General features: G+C 37.3%; 1 protein-coding gene across 1 annotated transcript in view; it reads left to right on the forward strand.

The window, feature by feature from the left end:
- RTN4 (reticulon 4) overlaps positions 1-22,856 on the forward strand; it is a 75,982-nt gene that overhangs the window by 50,212 nt on the left and 2,914 nt on the right. Inside the window, exons 5-6 of the mRNA XM_010841696.1 lie at positions 8,728-8,935; positions 12,163-12,301. Of these exons, the coding sequence (XP_010839998.1) occupies positions 8,728-8,935; positions 12,163-12,301 (347 nt within the window). The remainder of the gene's footprint in view (positions 1-8,727; positions 8,936-12,162; positions 12,302-22,856) is intronic.

A 22,856-nucleotide genomic window follows, 5' to 3' on the forward strand; every position in this document is an offset into this window, starting at 1 on the left:
TCATTCTTCACCTTACTTTATTAAAGAGTACTTAATATTTGCTTTTGCTTAGGAAGTAGGCATTTTTCAACTAGCTGTTGCTTGTTCTATCGGTGTTTTTAGGAGCACCTAGTTAAGTGTTTTTTCCTACCCAGATAAAAGATTTAAGAATTGGAACTTGACTTCAGGCTATTCAAGGAAGAGCTTCAGTAAGAATTTGATTAGGGGCAAAATGTAATTGGATGACTCCTGCATGTCAGGCTGGCACTATTTTTAGCTATGACAGTTGACAATTTATGATTACCACATGTACGAAAACTCTTCCTACTCTTCCTTGGGCCAGAAGTTATTTCATTTGAATAAAAGACTGTAGTGTATGGGGAATTATTTTAAATTAAAATTTTGATTTGATAGTGATGCTGTACTACTCTGTGCACTGCACAAAGCACAATCAAAGATTTTTCACAGTTTTATTTGGAAAACAAAAATGGGGAATCACTGCAGGGAATAAATCACTTTTTTCTAAATGACAAAAATTTTGTTTAAATTGATCAAAATTATTAATATTTGGTAATCCATAAGCATTCTCCACTGTTACAAAAGGAAAAAGCACTGTTAAATTTAATTTCAGATTTTTAAAAGGAATTTCATGGACATTTTATTTAAGAATAAAGTTTAGGTTGCCTTGCATGATTAACACTCCATTCTGCAATACAGAAGGGACTTCAGGAAGCGTGAAAGGGTAAACTTTTCCTTGTACAAGCCCTTTGTCTTAATTTTGGTTTCTCAAGAATATAGAGGCCATTAAACTCTTCCTTCATAAACAGCAGTCCTGAAGTGATTACAGACGAATCCAAAACTAACATTTTAGAGACCTTGTAGTTCATATTTAAAGATGTCCTTTAATTTGAAAATATTAAACTCTTTAATTATTCTTAGGAATAGAAACTTGTTAATCTGGTCATTATTCAGACAGTGCAGGAAATGTTAATGAAGCAGGTAATATAAAGATTAAAGGCATTTAGCAGTCTTTCAGGATCTAGTAAGGAGAGAAAAGCCTGTAAGACAGTATTTACTGTTTTATAAGTTATCTGAAAGCATCACTGGTTTTTACTTAAAAGTGTAGATATCTGATAGTTTAAATAAACAAATGTTAAATCCAAAGCATAGAAACATTTTTTGAACAATTAGAATTACCACATGCTTTAAACTGGCATAAGTATGCTTTCATTCTAATCAATCAGTAATATTTACTGAAGGGTTTTTTGTTTGTTTTAAATTTTTTAATTAAATATACAACATTGATTTTTAGTGTATTTCCAGAATTGTGCAGCCATCACCATTATTTAATTTCAGAACATTTTCATCCCCACCCTCAAAAAAATCTTAAACCCATCATCAGTCATTCCCAGTCTCTGCTCCCAGTTCTTGGCAACCACAAATCTGCTTTCTGCTTCTATAGAATTGCCTATTCAAGACACTTGATGTAAACAGAACCGTACAACTGTGTAACCTTTTGTGTTTGGCTTCTTTAGCTTAGCGTAATATTTTCAAGATTCATCCATGTTGTTGCATGTTATCAGTACTTCATTCCTTTTTATGGCTGAATAATATTCTGTCATATGAATATTTTGTTTATCCATTCATCAGTTCAGTTCAGTTGCTCAGTCGTGTCTGACTCTTTGCGACCCCATGAATCGCAGCACGCCAGGCCTCCCTATCCATCACCAACTCCCGGAGTTCACTCAGACCCACGTCTATCGAGTCAGTGATGCCATCCAGCTCATCCTCTGTCGTCCCCTTTTCCTCCTGCCCCCAATCCCCCCCAGCATCAGAGTCTTTTCCAGTGAGTCAACTCTTCGCATGAGGTGGCCAAGTAATGGCCATTCATCAGTTGACGGATATTTGGATTGTTTCCTCTTTGGGTTACTATGAGTAATGCTGCTGTGAACGTTTGTATACATAGATTTTTCTAGTCTTTTGAATGGAAATTCCTAGGAGTGGAATTGCTTTGTCATATGGTAACTCTCTGTTCAACTTTTTGAGGGATTGCCAGTTTTTCACCATTGCTGAATTTTATATTCCCATCAGCAATGTAAGAGGATTCCAGTCTTTTACTTCTTGCCAACATTTGTCATCTGCCTTTTTTATTTTAGCCAGCCTAGTGTGTCTGAAGTGATATCTGGTTGTGGTTTTGGTTTGCATTTCTCTAATGATTAATGACACCTTTACACTGCTTACTGGCCATATTCTTTGCAGAAATTTATATTCAAATCCTTTGCCAATTTTCAGCTGATTTGTCTTTCTATTGTTGAGTTGTAAGAGTTTCTTAAATATATTCTGAATTCAAGTCTTGTATCAGATGTTTAATTTGTAAAAACTTTCTCCTATTCTGTGGTTGAATATTCACTTTGATAATGTCCTCTAAAGCACAGAAGTTTTTAATTTATTGAGGTCAATTTATTACTTTTTTTAAACTGTTTCTGCTATAAGGAAACATTGCCTAATCCAAAATCATGAAGATTTATACTTATTTTTTTCTTGTAAGTTTTGTACTTTAAACTCTTCAGGTCTTTAATCCGTTTTGAGTTGTATATGGTGTAAGGTATGGGTCCAACCTCAGTCTCTTTGAAGTTAAATGTCCAGTTGTCCTAGCGCCACTTGTTGAAAAAACTGTTCTTTCCCCCATTGAATGTCTTTGCATCCTTGTCAAAAATCACTTGACCATAATGTAAGGGTTTATTTCTGGACTTTTAATTTTATTCCATAATCTATCTATCTGTCCATCCTTATGCAGCTACCAAACTGATTACTGTAGCTTTGTTGGAAGCTTTGAAAAAGGAAAGCTCCAACTCTCTTGTTTTTCAAAATTATTCTGGCTGTTCTGGATCTCTTGCATTTCCATAGGAATTCTATAGTTGGCCTGTCAGTTTTTTCTAAAAGGCAGCTAGGATTTTGATAGAGATTGCTCTATAGATCAATTTGAGGCGTATTCCCATTTTTATAATAATGCCTTTTAATCTGTAAACATGGGCTGTCTTTCTATGTATTTGTCTTTAATTTCTTTCAACACTTGTAGTTTCAGTTTCTAAGTCTTTTGCTCTGTTTAAACTTTTTGATGCTATTGTAAATGGAATTCTTTTCTTAATCCATTTTCAGATCATTTACTGCTAGTATAGAAATACAATTGATTTTTTATATATTGATCAATATATATATGTGTGTGTGTGTGTGTGTGTGTGTGTGTATATCCTACAACCTTTCTGGACTTGTTTATTAGTTTGTTGCTTTTTTGGTGGATTCCTTAGGATTTTCCACCTGTAACACTGTCTTATTTGCAAATAGAGATCGTTGAATTTCTTCCTTTACTGTCTGGATACCTTTTGTTTTTTTTTCTTGACTGCCTTACCTCCATATCTCCAGAACAGTGTTGAATATAAGTTGAAAGAGGAATATCCTACCCTAGTTCTTGGCCTTAGGGGAAATGCTTTCAGTCTTTCACCATTAAGTATGATGTTAGTTGTGGGTTTTTTGTAGATAACCTTTATCAGCTTGAGGACATTCCTTCCATTCCTATTGTTAGTTTGTATTTTTCTGATGAAAAGGGTCTTGGATGTTGTCATATGCTTCTTTGTTGTGATCATGTGGGGTTTTGTCCTTAATTCTTTTAATATGGTGTATTATTGATGGGTTTTCACATGTTGAAACCAGCCTTGTATTCCTGTGATAAACACCACTTGGCCATGGTATGTAATCCTTTTAATGTGTTGCTAGATTTGGATTGCTCATACCTTGTTGAGGATTACTATATCTGTATTCATAAGGAATCTTGGTCTGTAGTTTTCTTGTGATGTGTCTGCCTGATTTTGGTGTCAGGGTTGAACAAACATCTAAATTAACTAATGGATATAGTGCATACATTTCTTGATGGATATTAGAAGCAATAGTATTTGAATATATTTCTCAAGAAGGAAAGGATTTTGAAAAAATTTTATGACTCCCTCCATTGAGAATCACCAATACTGGATAAACTTCATCTTTCAAAGTTTTTTCATTAAAACCAATTTAAGGAATCTGTGAAACTAGAAATACTGGTGAATATCAATTAAAATTGTACCCCTCTTTGCTAGAAACTGTATTTTTTTCATCCTTGCAGCTTCATTAACAATCTGTTAAATTCCTTTACAAAAAAAGATTGAAACCCTTCTATACTTGGCACAATGACCATGACGACCATGCAGATTGCTTCTCAGACCTTCCTGTAGGGTATATTGCTTTTGTCTTACGTTTGCCTGTCAGTACCTAGTTGTCGAGTCTCTCTTGACTCTTCTGCCCTTTGTTCCTCCTCATCACCAGGGCGTCTCTGGGACTTATTTCCACATGACTCTCATCGAATCTGCTTTGAGAGCTCTTATATAGCTATTTGCATATTTTCACACAGTATATATAGACTTGCAGACAAGATCTTCAGAGCTCTTCCATTTCTTGAAAAGATCTCATTTTTAGGAACCATTTGATAGGTAGAAAGGAAGCAGTAGGTTATAGTTTACTGTACTTGCATGCAGTTAGGTTAACATTAGGCAGCAGTCACTGAATATCACTGGATCATATACATGACTTCTCATATCATTAGCTTAGAGGAAATTGGCTTGATTCAGCCCAAAGCACCAGAACTTTAACTATGAGCTGTATGTAAATATTAATATTGAGGTATCAGGGAGGGTATTTTCTTCCCAGTAGGAAAGCCTACTGGGAGAACCATATTTGTTATAAGATTCTCTAGTGGTATCAAACAGGAATAGAAAGGGTGTATTTTTGGTAAATAAGTAGTAATTCATGCTTCCCTCAAAAGGACAATTTCAGGTGGCATAAAAGGGAATGGAGCAAATTAAGTTCATAACAGTTCAACCCAGAGATAAAAAACTGTTAACTAGATAGCCTTTCAGACTTCATGCTGCTGCTACTGCTGCTAAGTCCCTTCAGTTGTGTCCGACTCTGTGCGACCCCATAGACGGAAGCCCACCAGCCTCCCCCGTCCCTGGAATTCTCCAGGCAAGAACACTGGAGTGGGTTGCCATTTCCTTCTCCAGTGCATGAAAGTCAAAAGAGAAAGCGAAGTCGCTCAGTCATGTCTGACTCTTAGCGACCCCATGGACTGCAGCCCACCAGGCTCCACTGTCCATGGATTTTCCAGGCAAGAGTACTGGAGTGGGGTGCCATTGCCTTCTCCATTCAGACTTCATAGTTAACACATTTTTAATAAAAGTCTGAGCCTTTAATTTGGCATCATGCATGAAGAGGGTGAGTTTTATCTGTGGAAGCCTATGTTAAAAATTCATGTTCACCACTTACTAAATGATCTGGGTCTTGGTTTTCTTGTCTAAAAGCCTGCCTCATAGAGTTTTAATTGAAAGAGATAATGTCTATAGACAGTATTTGATCTAAGTGCCCAGTAAATGCTGACTCAGGAAATAAAGGGATATGTGGAGAATGTAGATTGGCAACGTGGGAGACATTTCTTAGGTGTAAAAAGTCTGTAGCTTCTCAGTCTTTTTCTTTTTTTAGCTCCTCTCATACTGTTGTCGTAATGGCATAGTTTATAATGGCTTGAAAAATTATAGGAATGTGAATTTGTTTTCCTAAATCTTTAATAATGTTTGACCAAAAGGAATGTTCATTTAAAAAACTGATAAAAATAAAAATATTTAAGCTTCTCACCCCCTAGTAAATCTAGATCAAAAAAGAAAGCAGATATTTTAAATTTTTATCTCGCGCGAACAATAGAACATAAAATCTGACTAATTTGGACACACTGATTGGGAATTTGAATGCAGGATTGATGTACTAACTGTGAATCCTGTTTGTTTCTGTGAGTCTACAGAAAGTAGAGCCTCATCCAGAGTTATACAGTGCTGAGGATGTGGGTACCAGAGTGTGGGTTTCTTGAGTCCTTGTTCCTGGTACTTCTTTCCACCACAGCCATCTATACAGCAATCAGAGACTACTAATAAATAATTCTTATCTAGTCATTGAAACTGTTTGGACAGTAACTCTTGTTTTATTATGTAACTTGATTTGACGTTAATATATGTTGTATATACCTCTAAGTCTAATGGTAAGAAATAGTGAGGATATCTGCATTTATCTTTTATCAACAGTAGTTGATTTGAGGGTTAATAAGTGTTCTGGAGCACGTTGAGGATCAGACATTTTTACAAAGGAAGAGGTTTTTTTTTTTAATATAAAAATAGATTTGGGGTGTTTACTTGCTCATTCATTTAGGTTATCAACTTGTATTTGCCCTGTAATGATGAAAACTTAAGTATGTTTTAAAATCCTTTTCTGGTGATTTATAAAGTGACATGTTTGTGATATAACACAGCAATGTGTGCTAAGTTGCTTTGGTCATGTCCAACTCTTTTCAGCCCTATGGACCATAGCCCACTAGGCTCCTCTCCATGGGATTCTCCAGGCAAGAATACTAGAGTCAATTGCTGTGCCCTCCTCCAGGGGATCTCCCAACCCAGGGGTGGAACCCAAGTCTCTTACATCTCCTGCATTGGCGGGCGGGTTCTTTACCACTAGTGCCATCTGGAAAGCACTAGGTTGACATTTTCTTTTTTTCTGTGTATTTATTATTTAAAAACCTGAATAAGAAGGTGATAATGATTATGGTGGCATTTATACCAATAACAAAAATAACAGCTTTGACATTTATTAAGAAATACTTATTTTATGCTGTATACTATATTAAATGTATTCTATTCATTATCTTACTGATGAAGAATTTTGTTAATTCATTATCTCACTTAATCCTTACAACATCTCAGTAAAATCAGTAATGATCTCAGTAAAATCATTCCTATTTGTATACATATTTTATAGAGGAAGAAGGTGAAGTGTAGAGTGATCTAATGACTTACCTGAAGTCACGTAACTAGTATGTTATGGAATCAGTGTTTGAGTCTAGGTGGTTCAACTCTGGAGTCTTAAGTGCTTTGTCTGTGTAAGCTCCTGTTGTGTCTGTCTTAGATACGCTGCTGTTGTGGGGCACAGGGGGTGCCTCCAGGAAAGAATGTTACCAAAGGCTAACTTTGTTACTGCTTTCCTTACCCTCTTGCTGAAAGAAAGAAAACTGCACTGGTTATTAGGATTGTTGCTAGCAGAGACTCACAATGAGCCCTGTCCCTGTAGGTTTTCTAGATGCCTACCCATTCTTCAAGATTCAGCTTGATATCTGCCTCTTTCACAAAGTCTTTTAAAATTTCCTCTAGTCTTTTTCCTTTTCTAAATTCTCACAGTGGTATGGTATTTGTTTTAGCATTTACTGATACTGTTTTTATGTGTCTTATCTTTCTAGAATTATAGTGTTTTAGAGTTGGACAGGGCTTAAAGAAAAACCCATGGCCCCATTTTCAGGTCTTTAAATTCATTCTACTAGGTTGAGTTGTTTTTGTTTTTTAACAGTATCAGCTCAGTGAGTGAGTGCTGAATGTCAGAAAGCTGTTAGCATTGCTGTTATTTAGTGTTTGTTATTCATGGTGCAGATGCACTATTTCAAGTTCTGATCAAGTCACAGTTGTGCTAGTATATTGGCATAGTAGTAGAAACTAGTTGAATAGAACAAAACTGATGTGGGTGTTTTAGGCAGAGTTGAGGAAACTCGAAATAGAGAAACTTTAATAAATAGTTGAAATCAGAGTTTGAAAACAAAGCTGTAAATCATATATAGGATGTTAATAGCATTCAAATCAGATCATATTTAGAAGGGTGGAATAAATGTTCCTTAAACATAATAAATGTTGAACCCCTGGTATGTGCAGCACACTTATGGGCATTTAAAATATCTTTATCAGTACTCATTTACTAACAGGAATTTAGGGCTTCATAATAATATCTAACATTTTGTAGTTCATATACATAAATTTTCCCACAAAAGTACCCTTAACACTAAAGGAAATTCAAATACATTAGAGGACCTGGGGATCAAGACTGAAGTAGCCCCTAGATGTGATTTTTCTTTATTGCCTCCTTCATCTTAAAAATTAACTATTTAAAAATGTACTCGAGTGTATCCATATTTATTTTACTATAAGAATGCTCCCCGATCCCAACTGTCCACAATCCAGAAAGGGATGAACTATGTTTGGCCTGTGAGTTCAAGAGCTCTTGGGCCTCCTGCAGAGGAGGGTTGTACATAATTATGTTCTCCTTGGGTTGTACATAACCTGATCCTGAGACCACAGGCCCCTGGTTATGCGATCCCCACGGTGGCCTGTGACCATGGGCCAAGAGCAGACTTGCTAGGTTAGGCTTTGTCCGACTCCTTACTATTAATAAACATTATTAATAGTGTAACATGTTTTTTTCTTTGACACCTAAAGTTTTATGGCATTGCATTTACCTGCTCCTAGAGGAAAATAGCTTTCTGGGTAGTGTAAAGGCTATTTCCCTCTGTTATTAGCTTTGTAGGAAATGTTTGTTTCAGTGATAGCCAGGTTAGGTTACAGTTTTGTGAAATTTCTCAGAGATCTCTTAAAAGCAGAGCCGTGAAACTCACTTGTTTAGTTTTTAGTAAAGTTTTAATTTCTTAGCATGTTTTGAGTTAGTAGTTTTTCTGTGTTAAGATATTTTTTCTATTATTTGAATATATATATATATACACTTAAGGCCATTTTACTTTTGTAGGTAAATAAAAATGGGTAAGGTAATGTTCTAATTTCAGATCTCTTCTTTTTACGTCTTTAGTTGTTGACCTCCTCTACTGGAGAGACATTAAGAAGACTGGAGTGGTGTTTGGTGCCAGCTTGTTCCTGCTGCTCTCGCTGACAGTATTCAGCATTGTGAGTGTAACGGCCTACATTGCCTTGGCCCTGCTCTCTGTGACTATCAGCTTTAGGATATATAAGGGTGTGATCCAGGCTATCCAGAAATCTGATGAAGGCCACCCATTCAGGTGAGATGTCTGGAAAACAAGGCACACGTTGGCAGCACTACAAACAGTCTCAGTATTGACTCAGACTAATTTCTGCTATTTATAGAGCTACAGGCATGCTTTTTTTTTTTTTTTAACTGCTAAAAGATAATTGCAAATTTTTGCTAAAAAGCTATACCAGAAGCATCTGCTTTTGGGATTTCCTAATGGTCATTTCATAGGCTCCTGATGGAAAAGCCTGGGTTTATGTATCATTAGCTGTAGCCTAACTCCACTACATGTTAGTAATATTTACTTATTAGAAGTAGGTGTTGGTTACCTAATTTTACTTTTAAGGAAGCTATATCTTGTTAACATGTTTGGGATTGGCGAGAGTTATATTTTCTTTATTGATTACTTTTTATGCTGATATTATGCTTTTCCATTGTGCTTCCTCACTATGTCCATGTCTTTTCTTACCATTCTTTCCTGTTCTATCTAGTTTCTTCTCCTCCTTCCCTAAGGCATTACTTTGGTATTATCTTTTATTTCACCATTTTCTTGTCTGTAAATTATCACCTTCTTACCTTATTTTGACAAGTACACTAGCATTATATCTCTGGTTGCTAATGGGGTGGACACACCTCAACTTGGATCTTCTGATCTCACTTCATACTCAGCACTTTCCCCACCCTCATCCCCTCCTTTAAAAATTGAGGTAATTCACATACTGTAGAATGCAGTGGTTTTCCATACATTCATGGAATTGTACAACCATCACCATCTCATTCCAGATATTTTCGTTATACTCAAAAGACGTTTTGTCCCTATAGCTGCTCCCCACGTGGCCCCTGACAGCCACTAAATTTTCATATTTTTCAATGAGTCTTTTATCTCAGACTTACCAGTTTCTATCACTTAACACCCCTATTGTCCTAATTTCAGGTTCCCAGTTTTCATGAGACTCTATGAGACTAGACATTACTACATTTTACAGAGGAAACAGTGAATTCAGTAATACGAAATTGCAGTTTCAAAACAGCAGTTATATCATGCCACAAGTCATAAAGGAGTATGATTTTTAATTAGTTACACTGAAATATATAAAAACATTGTCAGGCCAACAATTCTAAATTATCTATAAATTTTACATATTGTTTGATTTAATGAAGACTTTTAAAAGAAACTAACGAAACATTATCATTAGCTCAAAGGTCTTTTATGGTAATAAATTCAGCTAACATGCCAATTTAACTGCGTTTTGGACAGTTTTCCAAGTTCTCCAGTCACATTAGTAAAGTTAATATCATATAATTGATATGTAATACCTGTGGTCTTTGGGAAAGAGTGACAGCTGTGCTGCCATTGCAGTAATAGCACATAAATGCCAGGTGGATGAATGTAAATATCTTCCGGTGCATGCCTTTGGGCCTGCTGGGCAGATGTCTTGTCTTCAGCAGGAACAAAAGCAGTGGTACAGAGAAACAGAATACAGCTAAGTCATATCAGCCACTTCTCTATATTTCTTAAAACTGCATTAATAAATCTTTGCTGGTTTAAGGGTTAGGTGTGAATGTGTGACCATTTTTAACTTGATAATAATAACTTGCTATTTGTTGGCCAATAAATAATGATGGACTGGGAAGCCGGGTGTGCTGCAGTCCATGGGATCACAAAGAGCTGGACACAACTGAGCGACTGAACTGAAATAGTAGTTGTCCTGTGCTAGACATTGTACTAATAAAGATAATGTTTTAGTCCTTGACAGTTTATACTGTAGTAGAAAAAAATGTACAAGTATACACACGTCTATATTTCAGGATGGATATGATAATTACTATAAGAAAAATACAAAAGAAAGCATTATTTGAGTTACATAGTAGGGTGGTGGAGAGGCTTTCATGTAAGGGTGGGATTTGAGGTGGTGCTGACTGACTTGGGTGTGCCCTCGCTAGAGGTGGGAGGAGGGCGCTGTGGATGGGGAGAGAGCATGAGGAACAAAGCCTCCCATTAAGGTGAAGAACGTTTCATGAATAGCCCAATTTTGAACTACAGCAGAGCAATGAGAAAGAAGATTGGAAACATTCAGGGTTGGACATAGAATGTTTGAGTTTGAATGGATTCAGAAGTCTGTTTCTCTAATTTTGCAGAGTTGGAACCATGACCCAGAGAAGTTACATGCCTTTGCAAGGTTAAATACCTAGGTGGTATCAGGTCTTCTGATTCCTGAGTTCAGCCTGAATAGCACTATCTAGTATAGCTCAAAAAAAAAAAAAAAAGAAAAGGAATCCAAATAAATCCACTTAAATTATAGTGATGGTATAGTGAATAAAAACAAGGAGATGTATTTGGGCATATTGCAGGAGTAGAACTAGGAGACAAGGAATTACTAGAGAGGACCGTAATTTCCAGTGTAACTAGCATCCTCAGACATGGGGAGTTTTTGAGAGGGACTGGATAAGGAGCTGCTTCCAACAGATAAGAGAGAATAGCACTTCTGATTGCTCCAAGATGTTTGAAACAATAATGAAACAATTCCTGCTGACTTGACTAGTTTTCCCCATTACAGTTGTCTTCTTAAATTTGACAATTCCAGCTATTTCATTATAGATTGGAGCACCTGATTGAACAGTCCGGGGGTTGATTTATTGGTGTTTTCATTCCAGTATTCTTGCCTGGAAAATCCCATGGACGGAGGAACCTGGTAGGCTACACAGTCTGTGGGGTCCCAAAGAGTCAGACCCAACTGATCAACTTCACTTTCACTTTCTTTCCCCTAAAGATTAGGCAAAGTGAGTGAAATTATTTGGAAATGAATAGGATCTTTGTTAGGAAAACTTGATAACATTTTGTCCACCTGAAAAAGCCATATCCACAATAATAACTACATTAATTGAGTGCTTCTTTGTCCTTGATTGTGTTAATAAGCACTTTACTCATTGAAATCTCAAGATAATCTCTGTTGTATAAATGAGGAAACTGATTTAAAGGGATGACTAAATAACTTCTAAAGTTACACAGCCAGGTAAGTGGCAGAGCTTAACATTCAAGCTCAGATAGGTCTGACTCAAAGCATATACCTGCCTTATCAATCAAACACCCCATGCTTGGGGAGTTTTTACATTGTGCTTATTAATTTGGAAGGAGTACACTTCTATAGTAAAATATTTTATTAATGTGCTCCTTTATGGATATCTATTTGCCAATTGATTGACATTCACAAAAAATTATTCCAGTCAGTGACAGTTAAGGTGTGTCTTCTTTTCTAGGGCATATTTGGAATCTGAAGTTGCTATATCTGAGGAGTTGGTTCAGAAGTACAGCAATTCTGCTCTTGGTCATGTTAACTGCACAATAAAAGAACTCAGACGCCTCTTCTTAGTTGATGATTTAGTTGATTCTCTGAAGGTAAGTTTATTTGCTTTCCATTTTTTGACATACCCAGAATTTAACATTGAAGTTAAGAGAGTAAAACTCTGTTTTCTATATTAAAGTAAATGATAAAGATGTAATGAAATCATTACTGTAAACTTCTGTTCTGAAATTCAGAATCAAATAAAATATTTAAGATGGAGGAAAGGCAATTGCTTTTTAAGGGAAAATGTTATAAATTCTTAAGTTTTGGAAGTCATAAAGATTAAAAATGAGAATTTTGGCTGTAAGAATAAAGATTATCTAGTAGATTTAATGCCAAATATTATTTCATCTGGTTTGACTTTCAGAATCCGGCACTTAATTTCTTAGCTTGTGTGTAATTCATATATACATATAAGCTATTTCATATTCCTACACTTTTTTTGAATGTTTTCTTGAAAAGTGTTAATATTCTGAAACACTTCAACTAATCATCAGTTGGTAATCCTTGGAATTTAGTTTTTGGATCTTGCTACATAGCAGCTATTAGTCTCACCTTGTAAGTAAGCTTGCCAGAGTTCAGACTGACTCTAAATGAGCACTAAATTGGTCACATAATTTGAACCCCAAGAACTGGGACTACAGTACTTTTCCCTTGTGTAGAACCTACTGTCTGTGTTTTGTATAATGGCACCCCACTCCAGTACTCTTGCCTGGAGAATCCCATGGACAGAGAAGCCTGGTAGGCTGCAGTCCATGCCATTGGTCGCGAAGGGTTGGAAACGACTGAGCGACTTCACTTTCACTTTTCACTTTCATGCATTGGAGAAGGAAATGGCAACCCACTCCAGTGTTCTTGCCTGGAGAATCCCAGGGGCGGGGGAGCCTGGTGGGCTGCTGTCTATGGGGTCGCACAGAGTCGGACACCGACTGAAGCGACTTAGCAGCAGCAGTAGCAGCCTGTGATTTAAGACAGACTTGTTTCCTATCTAAGCCTGGGTAGAAATGTACTATGGTAGTAATTACCACAATTTCTCTTTTCCAAGAGATATGTACAAGTTTGCAATTTGTGCAAACTAAGGATGTCATAGCAATAGGACGATTGGGCCTTTAGATTTGGCAAAACAATTTCTGTAGTGGTCAGAATAGGTTTAAATGCTCAAAATGCTTTTAACATGTATCTTAGCCTTAATAGGCCAGTAATGGACATTATTTTCAGCTGTATGCTTCTCTATTAAGACTTGGAACCTCAGTTATGAATAACATTAATGGTAAAAAATTGAGTTTCTTTTTATTATTTACATGTATCTTAGCCTTAATAGGCCAGTAATGGACATTATTTTCAGCTGTATGCTTCTCTATTAAGACTTGGAACCTCAGTTATGAATAACATTAATGGTAAAAAATTGAGTTTCTTTTTATTATTTACATGTATCTTAGCCTTAATAGGCCAGTAATGGACATTATTTTCAGCTGTATGCTTCTCTATTAAGACTTGGAACCTCAGTTATGAATAACATTAATGGTAAAAAATTGAGTTTCTTTTTATTATTTACATGTATCTTAGCCTTAATAGGCCAGTAATGGACATTATTTTCAGCTGTATGCTTCTCTATTAAGACTTGGAACCTCAGTTATGAATAACATTAATGGTAAAAAATTGAGTTTCTTTTTATTATTTATTATCTCTTTTGTGTAGAGTGCTTGCATTTGGTGACCCATTCTGTAATAGTGCTTTAAAATAATCTGATGTCAGTCTGTAAATAAAGAGATCATGGTTATATCATTGGGATCTTTGATTAGTATCAAGAGGAAACAAATAATATTTGGGAGCAAATCAAATTCAACCTTGTACTCATGGGTCCTGGAAGAAACCAGTTTCTATTCATTGAAGTGTATTTGCAGTGAATAGGTTGACTGCTGGGGGTAAAACATGTTTGAAAAATTCTTGAGGGGAATGCACTAGTGTAGTTTAAAATGAAGCGTTTTGTGGGTAGGAGTTGATTGAGAGGAAACACTAAATAGTGACACAGAGGTTCAAACAGCATAGGGCCATCTCTGAATTTGGCAGTCAAAAATTGTTGGAGGGGAGCGGAGGGCTTCGAACAAAGGCATCATGAAGCTGTGGATTGAGGAGTCATTTTTTTTTATACTTATTAATAAAAACTGCAACAGATATAAACTAAAAGTCCTCATGTTTGCACTGTGTAACAGTGAAGGCAGTTATGCATGTCTAACATTTTTCTTGAGAGAAGAGGCATTCTTGAAGAAATCTGTTTAAAACAAAACAAATTGATCTGGGAATGACTCATTCATTGTTTTCTAGAGCTTCAAGTTTCCCCTTGTCTTCAATCAGTTGAAATCTTACTCTTTCAGAGCTTATTGTCCTCCGTACACAGCTCTGTGTGTAGACGGTTACGTAGGTGTGGGAGTATTTGCAGAGGGTAGGGAAGTGAGGAAATATTACAGGAGGACTGATGAAATACTTTAGAAAACCTTTAAAATCTGATTTGCACTGATATTTGAAAGTAGATGAAAAGGAAATTTTATTAATAAATACTTTCATGAGATAATTTCTTTTTGCTGTTAAATCTCATTTTAAAAATTTCCTTTGAAAATTACCTTGGGTTTTTTGGTTTTTTCTTAATGAGGAAACTAACATAAATGAAAGAATCTGAACTTGGTAAATTCTTGCCTTCAGTGATTTTGCTAATTTGAAGGTAATAGTAATTTGAAGAGGCATATAATGAGATAGGTTACTTTTTGGAACACTTACATTTTATGAAATTTTCTTTTATTTAAAAAATATTGTTTCTTAATATTGGGGGGAAAAAAGCAGTTGAATTAGAAGCCTAGTTTACTACTGCTTCTCCTTAAGGATTAGGAAAGAGATAACTCCTTTGAATGGTTTTCCAAAGTAGTGTTTTTTGGCAAGTCCAGAGCTCAAGAAAAGCTGCTTGGTGATTTCTGCTAAGGCAGATTCATTCAGGGCTCAAAATAACATTTGTATTAATACTCTGAATGATCCTTGCATTTCGGTCTCAAAATCTGTTGAGGCAAGGAATAAGGCAGGGTGTCTGTCTTACTCTTGCAATACAAAGCCCTCTGATAATATACATGGAGGGTCTTCCTTGATAAACTTTGTGGTTCTGCTGTACGTGGAGTACTTCAGTGAAACCTTTTCTTACATCATTGTGTATGGGTAGTGTAGATTCCACTTGTTCTCACTGAATAAGGGAACTATAGAAACACAGGATACTTGCTTAATATGTCTTACTGAGAAAAGCTGAGGAAAACAAAGCACTGTTGTCTCCCTTTAAAATGACTTAATAGTATTCCTTTTCTAGAGGACGTTCCTTGAGTATTTGCCACTCTCACCCCCATAGTTTTTATTCATATAGAGAGCATTTTTAAAAAGATTATTTTCCTTCTGACTCGTTTACCCTTTGCCTTTTAGCACAGCAGTTGGTGGGAGAATCATATTCTTCCTCCCTAAAGTGAGCAAAAATGTTTTTTCAGATCTCTTTTTTTTTTTCTTTCTCTTCTTCAATTTAAGGGAAAAATCAATTTGCTCTGTTACATTGATTGTATTTCCTTTTATTCAGGTTTTAAATTTGGGAAGTTTGCTAATAAATAGCCCCAGTCTCTGCAGTTTCCAAATGAATTTTTCTTGTTAAATAACAGAGTTTTTAAAAAATTTATAAGAACCAGCTTTTGATTTGGATTACTTTTATTTTATATTGTTCATAGCTAGGAAAATGGACACCACATTAATTTTAAGAAAATACAGAAGGAAGTAGTCTTATTTATAATTTTGTTTTTCATTTAGAAAATAGACATTGTATCAAGCTCTGTGGCTTATTTAAAATAATAGCTTTTTAAAATTTGAAAGAAGTTTCTCTATAAGTCACTATCTTTGTAAGTGTTTCATGCCCTCAAATTTATATAATCTACATTTCTAGACTCTGGGTCATAATTACCACTACTTCTATTTGAAACCTTCTTCCTCAGAAATTACAAAATTTAGAGTCAGTATTCTTAGCATGTGAAATTTTTCTTCTCCTTTCTTACTATCATATTTTTGGAAGTGTGTGAGGGGGCCTGGCTATTCTGTAGGTCATTCTGAAGAAATAACCAAACCCCAGGGTTCATCAGGCCTGTTGGAAAAGACTTGACATGAGATGGTGGTTATCAGTGTGCCTCATCTAGATCTCCCTTTTGGTGGTTGACCTGGACAAATAAAAATAAGACACATGCTGCAGATTTCTCCTTTTAAATCCTTGTGTACAGTTGACCCTTGACCAGTGTGGGGATCGGGAGCACTGACCCCCGCCTCACACACACACAGAGTTGACAGTCTGTGCGCAGTTCATGACTGGCTCTCCACAGCCCCAGTTCCTCCTTATCCAAGGCCCCTCTGTGTCTGTGGTTCCCCCGGTACCCCTGGCTCCATATTCACAGGTTCAAACAACTGAGGATCCTGTAGTATTTACTGCTGAAAAAACTGTGCTGACAGGTGGACCTGTGTAGTTCAAACTCCTGTGCTCAGAGGTCAGCTGTAATTATTGCATTTGTTTTCTTCCCTTGCAGTTAACTGCAGGCTTCTAAATCTTAGAAAAGATTTCAGGTGTCCCTAGATTGAGAAATAGTCCATTTGCCAGAAGACTAATTCTAGTCAAATATTATGGGCAAAATCATTGACAAAATATTTCTAATTCCATTCAGCAGCATTTATTTCAAACATTAGTATAAAATTTTACCACAGGCAAATGTTTTGATCAATCCTCAGGATTTGTTGTAAAGTGGGTTTGTTACATTGAATGCCAGACGTAAGGGGAAGAGAAATAATGGAAAAGGAGGTAGAGGAGGAGGGTTCTAGTAAAAGTAAGCTGTGAAAGCTGTGTATGTGTCCTTTTCTTGGAGAGCCTAGTGTGTATTACCTTATTAGTTTCTGAGAAGTCCAAAAGAGGCTGGATAACTTTATTTAACCTAGTGATATTTGTCAACCTTGTTTAAATAACACCCATGACTACCAGAACAGTAGTATAAGGTGGTTGAACAAATTTAAACCACCTGGTTACGATTTAATTCTGTTCTGTGACTGACCTTCTGTGTAAGGGGTCTTTTAGATGGGGGCTCTTATTTTAAAACAATGGTTCTCAGTCTTGGCTGCACATTGCAATCACTGGAAGCTACACAATTTAATGATACTTGGGAGGGGGAAGAGGTGTGAGTCCCATTCCCTGAAATTGTGATTTAATTTTTCTAAGGACACTGCTTGGAGAGTCATTGGTTTTCAAAGTTGTGGTTTAAGCTGTATGTAACCCTGGGCTATAGTTTTCTTCTCACCTTCTGCATTAGAAAAGCATGTGAAGGTCTCCACTGGGCTCAGCTTTACTAGGGGGTTCTGCCTTTTGAAACCTCAAATTCCAAGAAAAAGTCTAGTACTTTCAATTCAGTTCAGTTGCTCAGTTGTGTTCAACTCTTTGTGACTCCATGGACTGAGCACATCAGGCTTCCCTGTCCATCACCAGCTCCCAGAGCTTGCTCAAACTCATGTCCATTGATTCAGTGATGCCATCCAACCATCTCATCCCATCATCCCCTTCTCCTCCTGCCTTCAATCTTTCCCAGCATCAGGGTCTTTTCAAATGAGTCAGGTCTTCGCATCATCCGGTGGCTGAAGTATTGGAGCTTCAGCATCAGTCCTTCCAATGAATATTCAGGACTGATTTCCTCTAGGGTTGATTGGTTTGATTTCCTTGCTGTCTAAGGGACTCTCAAGAGTCTTCTCCAGCACCACAGTTCAAAAGCATCAATTCTTTGGCACTCAGTTTTCTTTATAGTTCAACTCTTGCATCCATACGACTACTGGAAAAGCCATAGCTTTGACTAGATGGACCTTTGTCCGCAAAGTAGGAGAAGGCAGTGGCACCCCACTCCAGTACTCTTGCCTGGAAAAATCCCATGGATGGGAGGAGCCTGGTAGGCTGCAGTCCATGGGGTCGCTAAGAGTCGGACATGACTGAGCGACTTCACTTTCACTTTTCACTTTTATGCATTGAAGTAGGAAATGGCAACCCACTCCAGTGTTCTTGCCTAGAGAATCCCAGGAATGGCGGAGCCTGGTGGGCTGCCGTCTATGGGGTCACACAGAGTCTGACTGAAGCGACTTAGCAGCAGCTGCAGCAGGTTGATCATAATTTTTCTTCCAAGGAGTAAGCATCTTTTAATTTCATGGCTGCAGTCACCATCTGCAGTGATGTTGGAGACCAAGAAAATAAAGTCTCTCACTGTTTCCATTGTTTCCCATGTTTTTTGCCATGAAGTGTTGGGGCCAGATGCCATGATCTTAGTTATTTGAATGTTGAGTTTTAAGCCAGCTTTTTTACTCTCCTCTTTCACTTTCATCAAGAGGCTTTTTAGTTTTTCTTCACTTTCTGCCATAAGGGTGGTGTCATCTGCATATCTGGGGTTATTGATACTTCTCCTGGCAATCTTGATTCCAACTTGTGCTTCTTCCAGCCCAGCATTTCACATGATGTACTCTGCATATAAGTTAAACAAACAGAGTGACAGTGTACAGCCTTGATGTACTCCTTTCCCAATTTGGAACCAGTCTGTTGTTCCATGTCCATTTCTAATTGTTGCTTCTTGACCTGCGTACAGATTTCTCAGGAGGCAGGTCAGGCGGTCTGGTATTCCCATCTTTTCAAGAATTTTCCAGTTTGTTGTGATCCACACAGACCAAGGCTTTAGCGTAGTCGATGAAGCAGATGTTTTTCTGGAATTCTCTTGCTTTTTCTGTGAGCCAGCGGATGTTGGCAATTTTATCTCTGGTTCCTCTGCCCTTTCTAAATCCAGCTTGAACATCTGGAAGTTCTCAGTTCACTTACTGTTGAGGCCTTGCTTGGAGAATTTGGGGCATTACTTTGCTAGCTTGTGAGATGAGTGCAATTGTGTGGTAGTTTGAGCATTCTTTGGTGTTGTCTTTCATTGGGATTGGAATGAAAACAGACCTTTTCCAGTCCTGTGGCCACTGCTGAGTTTTCCAAATTTGCTCGCATATTGAGTGTAGCACTTTCACAGCATCATCTTTTAGGATTTGAAAAAGCTCAGCTGGAATTCCATCACCTCCACTAGCTTTGTTTGTAATGATGCTTCCTAAGACCCATTTGACTTCAAATTCCAGGATGTCTGGCTCTAGGTGAGTGATCACACCATCATGGTTATCTGGGTCATTAAGGTCTTTTCTGTATAGTTCTGTAAATTCTTGCCACCTCTTCTTAATACCTTCTGCTTCTGTTAGGTCTATACCATTTCTGTTCTTACCAGATACTAAGACCAGGTGTTTTATAGGCAGATGTTCTTATTTTTCTGTCACATGACTTTGTGCAATAAACACTGGATTCTTTATGAAAGTAGATCTGTGACTTTTGGGGAAAATATATTTTTAAATTGTAATAAAATGTCTAGCTATATTTGTCTGAACATCAGGTAACCATAATGTTCCAGAATTCCGTCTGAAATCTGAAAGTGAGGAAAAAGGCCTGAATTCCAGAAATAGCTGACCCAAAAGAACATTAAATATAGCCCTCAGGCTCTTAGGCATTTATTAACATACACATTTTGACAGTTTCTTTTCTGGTTCCTTTGTTTCGCAGAAAATTTAGACAGGAAATGGGTTTGTGAAAATGTGATTAGTAATGAATGAGGCTGAAGATAGCAGAAGTCAAATGATTTTCAGTGTTTAAAACTGCAGAAAAAGTTTGAAAATGTGAATTGCCAAAGTAATTTCTGAAATTGTCATGCATCCTCCCCCCATTTTCCTTAAAAATGCCTCCCCACCCCATAGAGACATCAAAATCTACAGAGCTTTTCAGTGAGGTATACATGTGATACACACTTGAATTGAATTCCTATACCCCCCAGCAAAAGACAAGACGTGGCCTTTGCCCTCTTCCAGTGTTACTAGACCTTCACCGTGCTTGGCCCCCGCTTTCCTTCTGTCTCATTACTGCCTAAAGAGACGTGAGCCTTTGACTTCCTCCGTTAGTATGCATTGGCTGCAGAGTTGCCAAGTGTTTGCCATGGAATAGCGTAGAATTTGTAGGTTTAAAGCATTCATTGGACTTTTCCCTGCTTCTTTATAACAGCATGCACATTCATAACCATTAATAAATGGAGGAGGGCATGGCAACCCACTCCAGTATTCTTGCCTGGAGAATCCCATGGACAGAGGAGCCTGGCGGGCTACAGTCCGTAGGGTTGCACAGAGTCAGACATTACTAAAGCAACTTAGCCACATGTCCTCTGTAAGTGGCTTTACTGTATAGCAGAGCGGAGATTCTGGAGCCAGATGAACCTGCAGTTACTGTCACCTCTGGTTTGGCAACTTGCTCTCATCTTTCTGTATCTTTTTTCTTTCTTTTATGGGGATAATAACAGTATTTAACTTCTGGGGTTATGATTAAGTTAACTGAGTTGCTGTTATTACATAATAAGCTTCAGTAATTGTGCAGTTGCTTGATGTTAGCTCTTAAGTCCTTTCTCTTCTGATGGAGTCCTCTCTGGAAACCCTTAGCCAGTATTTTTGTTTTGGGCCTTGAAATGTTATATTTTCTCCAGACTTAGCTGCAACATGTGCAAATTCTGTGATAGCACATAAAAATGTGAATTTCTGGGTTTCTCTCCTAAAATGAGGAAACATGGCGGCATTGGCCTGGAACGCAGGTGCTTCTTGAGAAGCACATATCTGCCTTGGTCCTCACCGAGACTCCCTCATGCATTTGTGTCACCAGCCTGCCCCCACAGAGGTCTGAAGCCTCCCTCCATTTCTCTCTGCACCTGGATCATCTGCCTTTTAGAAAGTGTCCTGCAAGAGGCAGATCTAGTGACATCTGAACCCCCTGCATCACCTTGGTGTGAAGACTTGGGCTTCTCTTTTTTCATGGATTTAGAGTGCAGCCTTGTCAGTTACTTTATGACCAAATTAGGACTTATTTTTAGCTTGTGTGTTAGTTTCTGAATTTTGTCATGGTGAGGGTATCTTTATTGCTAAAGCAGTTTCTTCTAAAATGTAGGGCGACCCTTCTCTTTTTGACTTGGTGGATGGTGATGGATGAAAATAACTCTGTTGCTCTATGGTAAACTTGCTCAAGTGCAGAAATTATATTTAGCTTTTGCAATAGGAGTCTTGTAAAACTATGTGAGAGGGAAAGGGCTTGCTAACTGGAGTCAACGCTTCAAACCCTTCTACCAGAGGTTCCATAGAAGTTGGAAAGACCAGGACAGCATTTAATTTTGATTTGCAATTGGAAGCTGTTAAGAATGCTTGATATTTGCTCACTTGAACATTAAATTCAATTATAGGGGTAACCAAAGTGTTGCTCTTTGTAGAACTGACAGTTGGTGCAGGAATCCAAGATTCTTCCTAACCTGCAGTAAATAAATTTCCTAGAGTCTGAACACTTTAATTACTGCTCAATACCCAGCTCATGGCAACCCACCTGGTGGGCTACAGTCCATATGGTCGCAAAGAGTCGCACACAACTGAAGCGACTTAGCACGCACCCCGCTCATAGTAGGTATTCAATCAGATTTTGCTGAATGAATGCTACATGGACAAAGATATGCTTTAGATAAGGGTTAGGAAGCTACTGTTCGGTCTGACTTGTAACCTGTTTTTGTACAGCCTGGGAGCTGATTATACTTTTTACAGTTTTAAAGGATAATATTCAAAGAATATGTGACAGAGATCCTTTGTGGCCCATAAAACCAAAAATGTTTTTCTGTCTTTATTTACAGAAAGTTTGCTGATCCCTTCTTTAGATGGAGGTGCTCACTCCTCTCTCCTTTTCATTTATACTTTGCTCTTAGAAACCTAAATAATTGTTGTCGGTGGTGGCATCGTGGTGGGATGTTTGTGACCTACTAAACAGGGCAGAGAGTGCCAGACATATGAAGGCTTTTAATAGAAAACAGAGAAACTGCTTCTGCTGAATGTTTAATAAAATCCAGACTGACTTGGTATTTATAAGTCTTCAAGAACTGCTTGAACATGTCATTGAGTTTTTACTATATGGTGTCACCAAGAACTGGAAGAAAACTTTGAAATTCTCTTATTCAACCATTCATGAGTAAACTAAAATACGGTGAGGAAATAAAGGACTTCTCAAAATGAAAGCACTTTATAGAAACAAGGCTTTCCCCAAACTGCTGTATGTAATTTTTTTTTTAATCCAAGATTTTGAGATGATTACTAAAAATAGGAGCATTTAGTCTGCACTGCAGTCCCTGGAGGGCACAGTGAACTATGACAGTATAACCTCAGTTCTGGCAAGTTCCTAAACCTCTGTTTTTTCCTTAGTGTCTTCATCTGCTGTGGTAATGATAGCAGTGCCTACCTCATAAAATTGTTAGGCGGAATACATGAGTTTGTATTTGTAAAGCACTTAAAACTGGGGGTGGTACTAATACACCCATACACTAATACACTAATACTAATAGTAAGAACTGGGTTAGTGTTTGCTAAATAAAGAAGGCAGTGGCTAAAAGAATAATATGGTCAATTTTTTTATTAGGTTTAAAAGTTTGAGGAGTCCTCATT

This window comes from Bison bison, unplaced genomic scaffold (assembly GCF_000754665.1).
Source record: "Bison bison bison isolate TAMUID 2011002044 unplaced genomic scaffold, Bison_UMD1.0 scf7180017864166, whole genome shotgun sequence".
Classification (NCBI taxonomy): domain Eukaryota; kingdom Metazoa; phylum Chordata; class Mammalia; order Artiodactyla; family Bovidae; genus Bison; species Bison bison.